At 54.1% G+C, this 17,110-nt stretch overlaps 1 protein-coding gene and 1 long non-coding RNA gene across 8 annotated transcripts in view; one reads left to right on the plus strand and one right to left on the minus strand.

Moving 5' to 3' along the window:
• Window positions 1–13,283: 13,283 nt before the first annotated feature.
• LOC133259696 (uncharacterized) lies at window positions 13,284–15,821 on the minus strand. Its single transcript, XR_009740482.1, has 2 exons — window positions 15,744–15,821; window positions 13,284–14,411 (listed from the first exon to the last, which is right to left on the minus strand). It is a non-coding gene; the product is annotated as an uncharacterized LOC133259696 (long non-coding RNA).
• Window positions 15,822–16,077: 256 nt separating this feature from the next.
• Window positions 16,078–17,110, plus strand: part of SRC (SRC proto-oncogene, non-receptor tyrosine kinase) — a 55,074-nt gene continuing 54,041 nt past the window's right edge. For 3 of the 7 annotated variants that reach the window (XM_061437539.1, XM_061437540.1, XM_061437541.1), the window contains exon 1: window positions 16,078–16,504. In XM_061437539.1, the coding sequence (XP_061293523.1) occupies window positions 16,078–16,504 (427 nt within the window). The remainder of the gene's footprint in view (window positions 16,505–17,110) is intronic. The other 4 variants (XM_061437544.1, XM_061437542.1, XM_061437546.1 and 1 more) reach the window with 2 other exon arrangements.

Below are 17,110 nucleotides of genomic sequence, written 5' to 3' on the forward strand. Positions count from 1 at the left end.
GTGAATGGTGGAAGCTCACCATTCAAGTTCACTGCAATTAAACCATGCTTCCCCTAGATCCCCCAACCAGACTCACCCGTTACCTCCCTCCACGTCTTCTTGAGTTACAAGATGTCCAAACCATCCAGCAAGCTCTCCTTTGCTTAATTTAAGTGGAGCAAGCAAGATAAGTTGCTGATCTTCCTTTTGACCATCAGAGTTCTGGAATGGATTAGTGCCAAGAACAACAAAAGGATCCAACCTAACTTGGTTTTAACTCACACCCAGTCAGTCAGCCTTCACAGTGGCTCTTGTCAGGTTCAGTCCTCCATGCTGTTTAAAAAGCAATGTTGTCCTCGGTGTTCACTGAGGATGCCACCTTGCATCTGGGGACAATTTGGCTCAAACCATGGTAGTTTCCTTCCCTCAAAGCCTGAATCTCTGGGAGGAAAAAAAAATGTATATATATATATATATCTCCCAATTCCGTCTCTGTCCACTAAAAAGAAACTTAATCTTAAAATTTCCTTGTCTCCTGTTTAACAGTTGCAGAATGTATTTCATGGTCTGTCTTTTCTCTGGAACTGGCAAATGGTGCTGTGATGAATCACCCTGCTCCTTGGGAATGTTTTGCTCCAAGAGCTCAAGGGGGTACGACAAGATGATAAACAGCCTCTGGAATGATCCCTCCTCCCCTACTGCGGCGCCTGGCGTCTGTGAGTTCACAGAACTGGACCGTGCCTGAGCTTCCAGAGGCTGCTGCATCTAGCCCAGTTTTGCAGATGAGGAAACCTAGGCTTTAGCTTTCCTGGGAGGAGAGCCATAGAACAGGGCCAAGACCATCTGAGCGTGATTCACGTTATGCCCGTGGACCGTGCCTTTGTCGCTCTGAGCTTCAGCTTCCTCCCCTGGAACATGAGCATGAGAAGCCGGGTGTCCCTTTCAGTTTCCTTTCTTTCAGGGCCTCTGTGCCTCTGCACGTCCACTTGGTAGGTATGCTAAGCCCGAAATGTGGTACTCTGCCTGGGAGCCAGAGAAGGATCAAAGTCTGTGGCCCTTCACAAGGCACCACCGGTTCGGTTCAGATGAGATCTGTTCAACAAACACACCCACACCTCAGCTCTGTGCAGACCCTGAGCTGGGCACTGCTATGGATCAGATGTGGCCTCTGCCCTCAATTTGTGGAGCCAAGTGGACATGCAGACAATCGGATAGACAATCGGATAGGCAAGTCTGGTGATGTTATACCTGAGGGGCTTTGGGAATGCAAGGGAAGTCCCTCATCCAGCCTGGAAGAGAATCAGGGAAGGCTTCCAGGAGGAGGTGACAATGCCAGAGGATTAGCATCTGGTGGCACTGATGAAGGAGGGGTTGACCAATGGAATGAGGTGTTGGGCAAGACCCTTCCTCACTCTGGGCCTAAAACTCCCAGGAGCATACTTCCAGGGGGATGGCTAACTCAGCTGAGAGCTGTGGTCACTCTGGACTTTCTGAAGTGGGGAAAGTGTTTGCTGGTTTCTTTCTTTTTTTTTTTTAATTAAATGTTTGGGAATATAGTTGCTTTAGAATGCGTTAGGTTCTACTGTACAGCAAAGTGTATCAGTCACACATTTACATATATCCCCTCCCTTTTGGACTTCCTTCCTATTCAGGTCACCACAGTATATTAGGTAGAGTTCCCTGTGCTATAGAGTAGGTTCTCATTAGTCATCTATTTTATACATAGTATCAATAGTATGCATGTGTCAATCCCAATCTCCCGATTCCTCCCCATCACCCCACTTCCTTTTGATGTTAAGTTTCTGAGCATGGAGGGCACCTAGTCCAGCAGCCAGGTGAGGCTCCTTGTTCTGGCATTTGAGCACCCTGGTCCCCTACAGGCCCACAGTCCCCAGGAAGCACCAGGGTGCCCCACACACCTCTTGGCTCTGACAAAGCCCTGGTTTGTGTGGGAATACTGGGGGTTGAGAGAAGTGACAGTGAGTCATCTGCCTCCCCTAACCCCACACCCTGTCCTGGGTCCCCTGAAGAAAATCCACGGATGGGAGGGAGCGCTCCATGCTAACACAGGACTGGGGCACCGCCAGCTGGACTGTATCAGAAAGGAAGTTATTCTGAAGTGTCCATCCCTCTGGCAAATGGGCGTCCCTGCCCCCAGATGGGCAGGGCGGCAGCCCAGGACCCTCAGCCCCTGTTAGCTGCCCCCGTCTCTCTCCTGCCCTCTCCAGCCAGACTTAGATGTTGGAAAATGTGAGGCCACTTTCTCTGTGCTCCTCTCCCCTTCCCGTTCCTTCCTGAGCTCTTGTGATCCAGCTCCCAGCCCCTACTCCTCTGCACCCAAGCTGTGTCTCCACCCCCTGGACACTCTGTCATCCCAACCTTCTCTCACGTGACCCCTGGCAACATCAGGATGATCCAGAAGAACCACCTTCTGGGAGCCCAGGACTCCCTTCAGAGGCATCCCCCGCCCATGGTCTTTTAGACATGAGGGCGTCTTGAAACTCTGCCTGGCTTTCTTCTCATCCTATACGCTACATCCTACTCCAAGCCTCAGTTTCCTCATCAAGGAAATGGGCATAATAACAGTACCTATTCCTAGGGGTTGATGAAGGGATTAAATTGCCTGATGCAGAATGTGTGCAATGAGTGTTGGCTGAAGTATTCATTTTTTCCACATCACCATGGATACTTAAAAGGTTTTTCCAACATAATTTGGCCAATGCCGAACTTGTGACTTTTTGCCCTCAGCTGGCTCCTACCCAGGCTTCCCCATCTCAGCTAACAGCAACTCCATCCACTCAAACCCAAAGCCTGGGGATTCATCTCGATTCCGCCCTCTGTGTGCGCCCACGCTCCCGATGCAAGCAAGGACTGTGGGCGCTTCCTCCACATGCAATTGAATCATGCTCTTCTCCACCTCCCCTGCCCCTCTGCCATCTCCCCCGCCCCCGCCCCCTGGGATGAGCCACCTTCACCACCCCCCAAGAGGGCGTCCCAGCCTCCTCGCCCGCCTCTCTGCTCCTACCTGCCCCCCTGTAATCCCCCTCTGAGCAGCTGCCAGGGGGATATTTCAAAAACATACATTGAATCGTGTCACTCGCTCTTGCTTAACATCTATAGGCTTTCCAGTGCATTTAAATAAAGTTCAAGGCTCTCGCTACAGCCCAGGAAACTCCAGGCCCTTTTCCAGGCTCCAGCTTCACCTTTCTGCCTGCGCCCCACGCCACCCCCCACCCCAACTGCTCCACCCAGACCAACTCAAGCCCATTCTCACCTCAAGGCCTTTGCCTGAACGCTCTTCCTCCTAAATCCTTGTATGGCCACTCTGTATATCTTTCAAATTTCAAAGCTAAAACTCATCTCCTCTGAGAAGCCCTCCCAAACCTCCTGTCCTCAGTGCTCCCCACTCTTCCCCATCACACTCCAGGCTTGCTCTCACCCTAGTAGGTAGCACGATCCGCCTTTCTATAGGTTTGTGCCTTTTTTATCCATCACCCCTCACACCAACCGGTGAACTTCACACAGGCAGGAGCTGTGTGTATTTTATCAACCATGTGTACCCACAAGATGATAAAGTAAATATTTAATCAACTCCCAAGTCCTTAACCAGATCTCTGCTCCTGGGCTCTGTGACCTTGGGGAAGTTTCTCACCCTCTCTGGGCCTTGGGTTTCCTGTGCCCGACAGGTAGATGGACTCCTTCTTCTCGTCTGGGCCCCAGGGGCAGCGGGGAGGGAGGCAGCCTGGCTGGCACCATTGCCTACTGCAGACAGTGCTCCACCGTGTTTACTGAGCTGCACTGAGTCAAATAGCCCTGCACCCAAGGCCCTGAAAACACAGATGCCAGAACCTCCAGGAATGAGAAGCCAGAAGGGGAGCTAGGCTCAAGGCCCCGGGAGCTCTCTTACCTGTTGGATGGTTGCGAGTACTCAGTCGCTCAGTCGTGTCTGACTCTTTGTGACCCCACGGACTGTAGCCCGCCAGGCTCCTCTGTCCATGGAAGTCCCCAGGCAAGAGTACTGGAGTGGGTAGTCATGCCCTCCTCCAGGAAATCTTCCTGACTCAGAGATCGAACCCACGTCTCTTGCGTCGCAGGTGATTTCTTTACTGTCTGAGCCACCAGGGATGATTAAATATGTTTAATTATTGGGAGGTAGATGCGGTAGAAGTTGAGGACAGACCACAGCGACAGGAGGCGGCAAGAGACCTGGTTCAAACTGGGGTTGTGGGGAGGTGCGTCCCCAGACTCCGTCATTGGGATGGGAGAGGTATCAGACAGGGAAGGGCCAGGCTCCTTTCTGGCTCCTTCTGGGATCCCCAACCCCCGCGAGCCCCTCCCTGAGCCAGCAGGAGTACGGGGAGAAGGTGAGGCCAGACTTGGAGTGTGACCTGAGTGGCTGGCCCAGTTCCTGGTATGGAAGGCTGAGTGAATGTGTTAGCCTCAGGCAGGGGCTGAGACAGGCCAGGCAGTGTTTCTGTGGAGCTGGGAAATCCAGGCCTGAGATTCCTGTCCTGACAAGCCTGGGGCCTGTTCAGTGTCAAGCCCTGTGGGTAAGGAGGGGCAGTGCTGGGGTACAAGGATGACCCCGGCCCAAACTCTACCCACTCGGAGCTCTCAGCCTGTGGTGGGGGGAATGGTCAACTGGACATTCCTTGTGAGACAGGCAGATGAGGTTTGTGAAACTTTGACCCAGACTGGGGGAATCACTGTGTATGTGTGTTTGTTGCTCTTTGCAACCCCATGACTATAACCCGCCAGGCTCCTCTGTCCATGGGATTCTCCAGGCAAGAATACTGGAGTGGGTTGCCATGCCCTTCTCCAGGGGATCTTCCCGACCCAGGGATTGAACTCGGGTCTCTGGCATTGCAGGCAGATTCTTTACCAACTGAACCACCAGGGAAGCCTGGTGGAGGGGTGTCAGGGGAGGGGCCAAAACATGAAGAGGATTAACCTGGGAGGAGAGGCAGGGAAAGGATCATCCCTTGTGGAACAGAGAGCAAAGGTGAGACAGTGCTGCTGGTTCGGTTCAGCCCTGGGGAGGATGCAGACAGGACTGGAGAGGCTGTCTGGCCCTGTGTGGCCTCTTCTATGGGCTGTGGCCTGAGGCCACAGGGGAGCCACTGAAGGACAGAGTGGTGTCCTGAAAATAGGAAGGTGAGGGCTGTTAGAGGAAGAGTGGGGGATGGGGAGACCAGAGGCCGGGAGATCATGAAGAGGCCCGGATGCTGTCTGGATGCTCCAAGCTCACCTGAGCTCTGGGGGTGGGGGAGTATCCAGGATGCCAGAGTGGGAGAGGGGAGCGTGTCCTGGGGAAGGATCTGGAGGATGATGGACAGACAGGTCCAAAGCTCTAGAGAGAGAGACCAAGACATGGGAGGGGGGCTCGGGTGAAGCTGGGTGGGTGCTCCCTTCTGGACTCCTCTCCCTCTGGCTCTCTGGAGGCAGGGAGCAGGCTTGGTCATGGAATGTGAGGGAGTTAACAGCCTGGGGGCTATCCCGAAGCCAAAGGGAGTCAGAACTGAGGGACAAAATCTCCGTAGGATGGACAGTTGTGGAGGCGTGTTGAGACTCATTTGAGGTCTCAGAGGAGCTGGAGAGCCTGTGGCCTCCGGCCTGGATCAACCTCCTTTATTGGCCTGTCCTCTTCTGCGTCTCTTCCTGTCCCCTCCCAGTGGCTTCTGCAATCCCTTCCCAGAGGAGTGTGGCCTCAGGCTCTGGTTTGGGAGAACCGGACCAAGATGGAGATGAGTGGGAGCCTGCAGACTGTGGGCTCCTCCCGGGCTACTATGGGCTGTGCCCTCGGCCCCAAACCCAGGCCCTGGGCCAAGGAGCCCCCCTCCTTATTACCTGCCTCTGCCCCATCCTGGAAGGGCCTGTGGACATACACAGGGTGAGCCAAGGTCTAGGGAAAGGGAAAGAGCAGGGCCCCAGAACATCATGGAAGAGAACCAGGCACTTCCCCCGGGAGCCTGGCTCTTCCTCATCAGGTGGGGCCAGGAGCAAAATGAGCCACAGGATCCCATGTGGAGGCACCTGGGGGTGGAGGGTGGGGGTGGGTCACCCAGAGCGGGTGGGGAGAGGCCAGGTGCAGGGCCAGCTCACCTTCATGGACCTTGGCCCCCAGGAGCCCTGAGCGGTGGAGTCTATGACCAGGCCTGGCCCTGGGCGTCCAGACCAGTGAGGCAGCCGATCGAGTCACAAATAATCTCTACCACTTTCTATTGCCCCCGAATCAAAACCTCAACCAATCCTGAATATTCATTGGAAGGACTGATGTTGAAGCTGATGCGCCAATACTTTGGCCACCTGATGCAAGAGCCGACTCATTAGAAAAAACCCGGTTACTGGGAAAGATTGAAGGCAGGTGGAGAAGGGGACGACAGAGAAGGAGATGGTTGGATGGCATCACCGACTCAATGGACATCAGTTTGAGCAAGCTCTGGGAGATAGGGAAGGACAGGGAAGCCTCGTGTGCTACATGGGGTTGCAGAGCCTGACACGACTGAGCAACTGAACAACAAAAATCATGACCTCATTTTAGAAAATTTAAAACATAAAGATAAGCACAGAAGAAAAAATTATTAAGCTCATCTGTGAGTTGCCCCTCATCCCCCTATCCCTGGGACAACTGCTCGAAACGTGGTAGTGTTTATTCCTTTTATTTTCCCTACTCCCACATTTTTTTAAAAACAGAAATGGGATTATATTGTTAATACTATAACATTTAAATGTACTAGTAGAGTATGAACCCTTTCGGGGCAAAATATATAGATGTACACTGCTAATTTTAAGACTGTCACAGCTGTCCACTTTTCTAATGGAACCGTAAACTGGCTACACCAGAAATAATAACAATAACAATAGTAATAATATCCATTTACTGAGCATCTAGCATGTGTCATGGTCCCATAAAGAAGGCTAAGTGCCAAAGAATTGATGCTTTTGAACTATGGTGCTGGAGAAGACTCTTCAGAGTCCCTTGGAGAGCCAGGAGATCAAACCAGTCAATCCTAAAGGAAATTAACCCTGAATATTCAATAAGGACTGATGTTAAAGCTGAATCTCCAATACTTTGGCCACCTGATATGAAGAGCCTACTCATTAGAAAAGACCCTGATGCTGGGAAAGATTGTGGGCAGGCAGAAAGGAGGGTGACAGAGGATGAGGTTGTTGGATGGCATCGTCGACTCAATCGACATGAGTTTGAGCAAGCTTCAGGAGATACTGAAGGACAGGGGAGCCTGGTGTGTTGCGGTCCATGGGGTCACAAAGAGTTGGACACGGCTGAGTGACTGAACAAGAAGCATGTGTCATGCTTCTAAAAACCAAAGGAAATGTGTACAGTTACCCCTAGTTTATAAATGATACCAGTTAGGATGACAGGGTCAGGTGCCTTGCCCAGGGCCACAGAACTATCCAGGCAGGATTCAAAGCCCTGTCTTCATAGTTGCTCTTAATCATGATGTCTGGCCACCTCATAGCCTCCTTTCCCAGGCCCCCATGTCTGTTTCCACCCAGAAATTCCGATGAACCGATGCTCTGAGTCTGCCTTTCACCCGTTCCACTCAGAGGGAAGCTTTGTATTGGGGTCGACAGAATGGGGGGTGGTGGGGCAACCCTTTCCATCTCCCCTGCCTGTTCCCTTAATTAAGGCTCCCTGGATGTGGCATTGAACCTTTCCCCTCAGCAGCTATGGAAACAACACTGGCCAGAAAGGGGAAGGGACTTGCCCAAGATCACACAGTGCAGAGGCTGTACCAGACTTCCAATTCACCATCCCAGGTGTGGACAGAGCCTGCAGGATGCATGGGACATAGAGCCTAGAGGCCCCTGCTACAAAGACAGGGTTCGTGCCAGTCTTGCTCGCTGCTGATTTGCCTGCCAGGCAGGAGGCATGAATGGGTAGAGAGGATACAGGGACCAGGAGGGGTCTCTGCCGAAGGCCTCCGGGAGGAGCTTAGGATGGGCTGAGGAGGGCAACTGGGGTTTGGACTAGTGGAGGGGAGAGGGCGGGTAATCACGGGCAGAAGAATGGAGGTAGGAAGGAGAAAGTGTATTTTGGAGGGCAGGGGCGGGACACGAGACCAAACGAGACCAAGTGTCTGAGTCTTTGAGTGACCAGAGCAGACCCCAGGAGGTTCTGGGCCCAGACTTTGGGGCAGTGCCCCCAACCAGCAGAGCCCGGCCCCAGGGTAATTCCTGAACAAGAGCAGAAGGAGGAAGTTGTATAAGCGACACTCAGCTGGTGAGTGGGAGGCAGGGCTGGGTTTCATTTCCAGACAGTCCTGGAGTTGTTCAGCTCTGGTGGCCGCCCCCGCCCTCGCCCATTCCCACTGCCTCTGCCCTTGACTCAAGGCAGTGGTGAACCCAAAAGCCCAGGGGAGGTCAGGAAGGAGGCATCAAGGCCAAGAAATGGGGAAGTCCCATCCCGTGGGAATGCCCTCAGAGAGCTGCTCAATGCGTTTCCTTCTCTGCCAGACCAGGTGGTGAACTCTGGCGGCTGGGGCTGCAGTTTCCACATCCTCTCTCCCTGGCAAACTCCTTCCCATCCTTCAAGACCCAATTGAAAGGTCCTTCACCTAGGAAGACCCCCAAGAAAGCCCCACCAAAGCAACTTGACAAATCGCTCCCTCTCTGAGCTCTCCAGCACTCAGACTGCTCTTGAAAATAAGGAATCATTGTTTATGGAGAAATTTCAGGGCCCAAAGTGCTGTATTAGATCCCCCAGAGCTCCAACACCTTATCGCCTCCTCTTAGCATCACTGAGCATCATGGAGAGAAGGTTCCATCACCAGCTCCTTTCCATGAAGCAGCATCGTGAGGCTTAGCAAGATCACGTGGGTTGCAGACGGTGGGGCTGAATCTTCCAGACATGGAAGTTCATGGCTCTCTGGCTCTCCTGCTCAGGGTGTTTCAGTATCTGCTTCCCCTTCTGGTTTGAGAGCCCTCGATGGGCAGGGTCTGTGTCCCTGCACACCTGGCCCAGGGGAGGTGCTGACCTATGGACAAAACTCTGAAACTCTCAAGGACCTAGGCTGCTGTCCTGTGTACAGTAGGTATTTGATAAATACCTGTGCCATCCAGAACCCTTGATCCTAGTTCGGGCTGTCATGAACTTGCATATGACCTTGGGAAAATCTCTTCTATTCCCCAGTCCTTGGTTTTCCAAGTTTTAAAAGGAAATGTTTAGTGACAGCTCTCTTGGCTTCCTGTCTATCCTAAAATTCTGTCCTTTGTTAAAGAACATAACAGAGCATATGGTGGCAGTGGTTTAGTCACTAAATCATGTCCGACTCTTGGGACCCCAGGGACTGTAGCCCACCAGGCTCCTCTGTCCACGGGATTTCCCAGGCAAGACTACTGGAATGGGTTGCTATTTCCTTCTCCAGGGGATTTCCCCACCCAGGGATCGAACCCACATCTCCTGCATTGCAGGCAGATTTTTTACCGCTGCGCCACCAGGGAAGCCCAACATGGCATATACTCCCCAACTGGTTTCCCCTATAACTGCCATCTTCCATCAGGATGGTAGATTTGTTCCAATGAATGAGCCAATCTCAGTGTACTATCGTTAACTAAGGTCCATAGTTCATTCAGAGTGCTAAGTTTTCCCCTAATGTCCTTTTTATGTTCCAGAATCCCAATCAGGATGCCATATAACATTTAATCATCATGTCTCCTTAGGCTCCTCTTGGCTGTGAAAATTTCTTGGACTTTCCTTGTTTTCTATGACCTTGACAGTTTCGAGAACTGGTCTGCTGTTTAGTAGAATGTCTTTGGACTACTGTGTCCGATGTCTTTCTCATGAGGACACTGGGATTGTGGATTTGGGGGAGGAAGACCACAGAGGTGAAGTGCTATGTTCATCATATCATATCAAGGGTGCATATTGTCATCCTGCCCTATCCCTGTTGATGTAGATCTTGACCACCTGGCTGAGGGAGTGTTTGTCAGATCTCTCCAAGGTAATGTTACTGCCTCCAACCCCATGCTGTCCTCTCTTGGAGGAAGGAAGGCACGGTGAGCACCCCCCATCTAATGAGCTGGGAGTTATGCACCCCTCCTTGAGTTACCATTTTTTTCTTCTTTAGTATCTACTTTTCAAAGTACTCCCACAGAACATTGCTACGTTCCATCTATCCAACAGACCTGGGAAATGTGGGAGATGGAGACATTCCATGAGATGGAAGCAGAGGCTCAGGGTAGGAGAGGTCAGGGGTGGCGTCCAGCTCTGTGGGTCTTGCCTCTCCCTACTGGACGTGAAATACGCCCAAGGTCTGGGTGGGACAGAACCACAGAGCCTGAGTTTCAGACTCAGGAGGGCTTGAGATCGAGGTCCTGCCCTCCCTCCCCAGGGCACATTGCCTTGCCTCGCCACAGTTTCCTCATCTGTACAGTAGGAATAAAAATAGCTCCTACCCTGTAGTGCCGTGACGAACAAGCACATTGCTATGCACAGACCCCAGAACAGGGCACTGCCCAGGGAGCTCCGGCCACGGTCACTGTGGGCTGTTGCGACGCTGATTATTTTCACAAGCATTTTGTGAAGCCCTTCTGCTGCAGACTGTCTCCTCTCAGCTCAGCAGGTTTCTCACCCCCTCTGATGTCTGGGGTCACAGCTCTGGCTGCAGATTTCCGCCCTGCCCTCTGCCCTCCTGCCAGGCCAGGCAGATCAAGGGCCCTGGTTCCTTTTATCTTTTCTCACAAACATTCTGAGATTCTGGCGGAAGGAGGCTTGGGGTGGAGGAGGGCAGGTTCTGCTGGCCAATAACTCTCTGTGTGACCTTGGGAGAGTGTCTGTCCCCCTCTGGGCCTCAGCTGAGGGGAGTGATGTGAAGAATAGCTGAGTTTCTTAGTGGGGGGGGGGGCAAGAGTCTCCCCTATTTTCACATGGGCAGCCTCTGTTCTGTCTCCAGACTCCAGGCTGAGAATAGAAGTTGGAATCACACATTTCCATCTGTGAAGTGACCGTGCAGACCCAGAAGGTGGGCTGCGAGGACTCTAAGTGTGCGGGTGGCATTCCAAGGTCAGCGCCGTCACTTGCTGGTCTTCGCTTGGGCTCTATCTGCTCAGGTGCTCACTGTTTCCATCCCTCCCCGGAGGTGGGCAGATGCTGCAGGAGCCTGCAGTTGGCTGACCACCCCTCCAGAGGCCGGCCTCTGAGGACACATACGCTCATTTGCTCCCAGCTCCTTCTGGTTCTCATGGGATTGGGGGCACTCCCTTGGCATCCTGGGTCTTAGGCCTTCGGGCCAGTTTGGCCTCACTCCCTGGAATATAGGTTTGCGCCCACACACACACCCTGTAAGCCAGGGGCTCCACCTCCGCTGGTCCTCAGCTGTAGTTGCCATCAACCCAGAGGCCCCAGACTGCTCCTCCCACCCCTCCATCTGCTCCCTGCTCAGGAACAGCACCTCTTGACCAACCCTCCATGGCTCCCCATTGCCTCCAGGACAGAAGCCAAGCCTGACGTTCAAGCATCTTCAGGGCTCCCCTTAGCCTCCCTTCCCACCTCCCTTCCCCCAGCCCAGGCACCCACTGCTCATTACACTGTGCTCCTTTAGCACTGCCTGAGCCCCACTGCTCATTACACTGTGCTCCTTTAGCACTGCCTGAGCCCCAGTGCTCATTACACTGTGCTCCTTTAGCACTGCCTGAGCCCCACTGCTCATTACACTGTGCTCCTTTAGCACTGCCTGAGCCCCACTGCTCATTACACTGTGCTCCTTTAGCACTGCCTGAGCCTGCTTCCAAACAGGGTTCTCAGCCTCTGTGTCTTTGCTCATGCTGGTCCCTTTGCCCGGAACGCCTTCTCTGCCCATCTTTCACCTGCAACTACTTCCTCCGGCTTCTATATTCTCCATAGACAACCTTCTTCCTTCACCCGGACTCCATCACACATGCAGAGTCAGAGCCCCATCCCTCCACCCCCCAGTGCTTACCCATCACTGTGCCAACCACCACACCATCACTCTTCCCCGCTCCTCCAGACTGTGAGCATCTCCAAGGCAGAGACCAGACCTGGCTTGTTCACTACTGAATCCCAGAGGTGAATGTGCAGAGCACAGACCCTAGCACATAGTAGATGCTCGGTAAATATTGACTGACCAGAGGAAGGAAGAGTACGGCTTAGCCAGGGGCTGGCGGGTAGAGGGCATTCCAGGCAGACGGACCAGAGCAGGCGCTTCAGGGTGGAACAAGCTGCTGTGATAACAGGGAGGCAGGCTTCCCATAGTCAAAGTCATGCTTCCCATAATCAAAGCTATGGTTTTTCCAGTGGTCATGTGTGGATGTGAGAGTTGGACTCTAAAGAAAGCTGAGCGCCGAAAAATTGATGCTTTTGAGCTGTGGTGTTGGAGGAGACTCTTGAGAGTCCCTTGGCCTGCAAGGAGATCCAACCAGTCCATCCTGAATATTCATTGGAAGGACTGATGCTGAAGCTGAAACTCCAATACTTTGGCCACATGATGCAAAGAACTGACTCACTGGGAAAGACCCTGATGCTGGGAAAGATTGAAGGCAGGAGGAGAAGGGGACGACAGAGGATGAGATGGTTGGATGGCAACAGCTACTCAGTGGACATGAGTTTGAGAAAACTCTGGGAGTTGACGATAGACAGGGAAGCCTGGTGTGCTGCAGTCCATGGGGTCACAGAGTCTGACACGACTGAGCAACTAGACTGAAGTGAACTGATTGAGGCTTCCCAAGTGAGGCCCGAGCAGTTGGCGAGGCTGATGCACTGGACATCTCTGTCTAAACTGTAAATTGTAGTGCCACGAGAGGTGCCAAACCCATTTCACAGCCTCAGGCCAGAGTCTGTCTTCTTTTCCACCTTGTCCTGTAGCCCTGAGCCTGGTTCTTCCAATTGCAGCAGACTGTCTAGGGAATGAGAGGGCGGGTCTGGAATTTCCCACCCAGCGCCTGGGATGGGTCAGCTTCCCAGTGGCTTTCCAAGGATGTGCTGGGCCCAGGGTGGGTGAGGCGAATAGCCTGGGGGAGGTGCCACGGATCTGCTGCCAGCTGTGAGGAGCCAGGCCTCACCCCACATGCTCCATCCTGCCCTCGGTTGTGGCTTTGACCCAGGTTGGGGGGAGGAAAAGAGAGGAGGTTTCCAGAGACAGAGACCTGTATACAGCTGGTGCTCACCATCTCCACAGTGTTGACATCAATAACATCTGTCATCTGCTGGGTGCTTGGGGTTGGGAAATTATCCCTCTTGGTGTTCCAGGCCTGGCACGGGGCTGGGTATATTATCAGTGACCAGTGTTTGCCGCCCATGGACAAAGATGAATGATTGGCAGGTATGAAGCAATGAGCTGCTGTTTTACTAACAATCTTTTAAGCAAAATAATATACAAAGAGTCACTCACCAGTTCCCCAGGCTAGACCAGCAAGCAACTCTTGCGCCTGCATAATCCTGGTAAGGTTATTGCTCCCAATTTATTGATGAGTAAATTGAGGCTCAGAGAGGGCAGGATCACATAGTCAATGAATGGAAGAGTTAGAACTCTTGTATGTATATCCCTAATCCCAGTGCTGTCTTGGCCAGAGAGTGTCGCTTGGCAGTGCCTACTCTGTGCCAGGGAATAGGCCAGAGTCCCTGCCCTCTGGGTGGGGACAGACACTCCCAAATGGCTCGGGGTGTGCCTCCAGCAGAAGATTGTCAGGAAACTTATCCTGGAGGAGGCCACACTTACTTAGGACCATGATGGACTGGGACGTTCGGGAAGCTAGAGAGATGGGGCGAGCATTCCTGGTGGGGGTTACAGCCTGAGTGAAGACCCAGAGGGGTGGTTGAAAATAACGAACTCTTCCAACGCTCAATCATGAAACCACCGTGCTGGCCACATCCTCCCAAAAGACCTCCTGAGAACCTCAGCGGCTGAGCCGAGCCACTGGTGGCTCCAGGTGGAAGGCCACATATGCGCTCAGAGAGCCAAGAGGGGTCCCAGCTGCCCCCTCTCCTCCAAGACAGCGGTAGGGTGTGAAAGGGCTGAGACACACTGAGGGGACATCGCTTCATTTCACGTTCGCGTGAGTCTTCTGAGGGGAGCACTCTCTTTAGCTCCTTTTGCAGGTTGGCATAGTGAGGCTCAGAGAAACTCTGCTCCGCTCAAGGAGATGTAACCATGAAGTGGCAGAGACGGGACTTGAACCGAGGTCTGTGGGTCCAAAGTCTATGCTTTTAAGCGCTCTTGTCATCCAAGCTTTAGAAGAAGCCCAGAACTTTCGACTGAACTCCTGGGGATGAATCTAGTGATGGGCTGGTAAATATTTAACAACTAGCTCTCTGGAATTAAAAAAAAAAAAAAGCCTTGATTTGTCGTGTCTGCTGGTTTCTGCGGTGTTAAAACTTCCACTTCTGCTGACGTCAAGCTACCAGCATGATATCACTGAATGTGGAGTTGGGAAGAGATGAACCCAGTCTGCTCCTGCACGAGAGAAGAGCCAGCTTCAGCACACCACTGCATGAACATCCTGCCCTCAGCCCAGGCCCCCCAGTAAAGGCCTGTAGGCCTGTCTGAGGAGTGAATGAGGGCTGAGAAACCTGCTCCTCCAGCTAGGGCCCCGCCCAGAATATCCTAGGAAGCTGGGGTTAATCTTTAAACCACCTTTGCAAATACCTGCAGCCATTTCACCAGCCAGGGTTGGCTTCTGGTGCTGGCTCTATTGCTGACTTGCTGTGGGGCTTCAAGCGGCCCCTTCCCCTTCTGGCCTCGGTTTACCAACCATAAGCGATTTACCTTTGTTGAGCACAACCTCAGCCACCCTCACTCCTGTCAGTTCTAACCTTCCCAGAAGTTGTCTGTGGACATGTTTACTCCCGTTTCATGGGCGAGGGGACCTGGGCTGGGGAAGGTGACGGGCTCGTAGAAGGTACAGCAGCTGGGCAACCAGTCTAGGTTTGAACCCAGATCAGTCCAGTTTAAGGCCTTGCTCATTCCTGGTCTCCCAGATACTGTACTGTACCCTGAGGCCCTGCCTCCCGTGGTCTCGAGTTTCCCTCCCTGCTCCTCTCAGGAGAAGTCCAGGCTTCTACCGTTTGACCCGGACTGGGCTTTACTTTCCCATCTGTGAAATGGGAAAACTTTCAGAGAAGGAAAACAGAGGCAGATGGTGGTATTCAAAGCTGGATTCAGGCCCACCTTCCCCTGTGCAGTAATCCCAGGAGGACCTGTGAAAAGCCAAGGGTGGGACTAGCACACGTGCTCAGTTGCGTTTGACTCTTTGGGATCCCATGGACTGAAACCTGCCACCAGGCTCCTCTGTTCATGGAATTTTCCAGGCAAGAATACTGGAGTGGGTTGCCATTCCCTTCTCCAGGGGATCTTCCAGAGCCAGGGATTGAACCCATGCCTCCTGCCCTGGCAGGCAGGTTCTTTACCACTGAGTATGAAGTGAAGTGGCTCAGTCACGTCTGACTCTGCGACCCCATGGACTGTAGCCTACCAGGCTCCTCTGTCCATGGGATTTTCCAGGCAATAGTACGGAGTGGATTGCCATTTCCTTCTCTAGGGGATCTTCCCGACCCAGGGATCGAACCTAGATCTCCCACATTGTAGACAGACGCTTTACCATCTGAGCCACCACGGAAGTATAATTGCCACTAAATACCTGCTTTGGCCCCTCCTAAGGGGCTTACTGGAAGCCCCTTATAAGTTCCTTATCTGGAACTTACTGGCTTCTTAGTTACTTTTTTTTCCCCCTTCTGATGCACATTAAAATGAATGCATATCTAGTAAGATAAAAGTGCTGCTCCTTACCACACTGTCCTTCTCGTCTCAGTCCCCAGTTTGGGAAATTCAGGTCAAGGCCAGGGTCCAAGACCTGGTTCTTGTCAGGTGAGTCCCTTCTCTGTGCCTCAGTTTCTTCATCTGTAAAATGGGGGTGATCATTGGCCTGCCCAGCCCACTTGGTTGGTAGGAAGAGATTCTAAAGTTGACCTGAACAGCTTAGCATGGCACCTGGCAAGGAATGAGGGCTCCATCAGTGCTGCTGTTCCTGATGATTAGTAATAATTTCATGAGAGGTAGATTTGGGGTCAATTGGATGGGTGGGTTGGGAGGAGTTGGGGAGGGTATTTTGGCTTGAGAGCTGATGGGTGGGTGCCCCATGGGTAGGGAGCACTCTCAGGGCGGGGTGGGGGCGGGGCTTCCGTGGCCGGTGCCCCCGCCCTTCCATTCCCTGGCCGCCGGGACCCCGGGCGTGGGGAGGCCGCGCGCGGGACTCTCCCAGGTCACCGGCGGGGACCCGTCCCGGCACGCTTCCTCCTTCCTCCCCCTCCCTGCCGGGCCCCTCCTCCCTGCTCGCGCGCTCCCTCCCTCCTCTTCCCCTCCCCGGGCCGCCGCCTCCTCCTCCTCCTCCGCCTCCCTTTCTCTCTCGATCTGTCTCTCCCGGCCCGGAATCCATTCCGGCCCGGGAGCCGGAGCGGCCAGGCCGCCGTGTGCCCGAACCCCTGGCCGTCCGGCGGTCCGTCCGCCAGTGCGTCTGTCTGCCCGGTGCGTCCGCCTGCCCGCCGGTCCAGGTGAGCGCCCCCCGCCCCTCCGCCGGCCCCGGCTCCCTGCTCCCGGCCCGCGTGAGGTAGCCCCCCCGGCCGGGGACCACCTTGCCGTCCGATCGCTGGGCCGCGGGGGTTACTGCCCCCCCCCCCCCCCCCCCCCCCCGCAACCCTCACCCCTCGAGCCGAGAGGAGATCCCGGAGCGCCGGGCGGGCGCACCGGGACTTGCCTGGCGCGGCCTTTTGTTGTGATGCCGCGGGTGGGGAGGCGGCTGGGTTGGGGGCGTAGGGGTCTTGTCCGCGCGAGGACCCCCCCCTTCCGCTCACCCTCCCTCTGCGGGCCCCCTGAGAGCAGCGAGCCGGGCCTGAGCCCCCAGGCCAGGTCTAGGCCAAATCTGAAATCTGAACCAGTCGGCGCCGCCTCTGGCCGCCGCTACCCAGCCTGGCGCCCCCAGCCCGGGATGGGAGGTGGAGAGGGGCCGGCAGGGTGGGCCTGGGGGGCGCCGGGCAGGGGGTGCCGGGCCAGGACACCAGGGTCTCCTTGTCCTCGTGGGGCCTCGGGTAGGGCCTGGTGCTGCCGGCCTGGAAAGGACTGGGCCAAACTGTGGTTGGTCCCGGTTGCCCACAGCCCCC

This window comes from Bos javanicus, chromosome 13, assembly GCF_032452875.1.
Source record: "Bos javanicus breed banteng chromosome 13, ARS-OSU_banteng_1.0, whole genome shotgun sequence".
Lineage (NCBI taxonomy): Eukaryota > Metazoa > Chordata > Mammalia > Artiodactyla > Bovidae > Bos > Bos javanicus.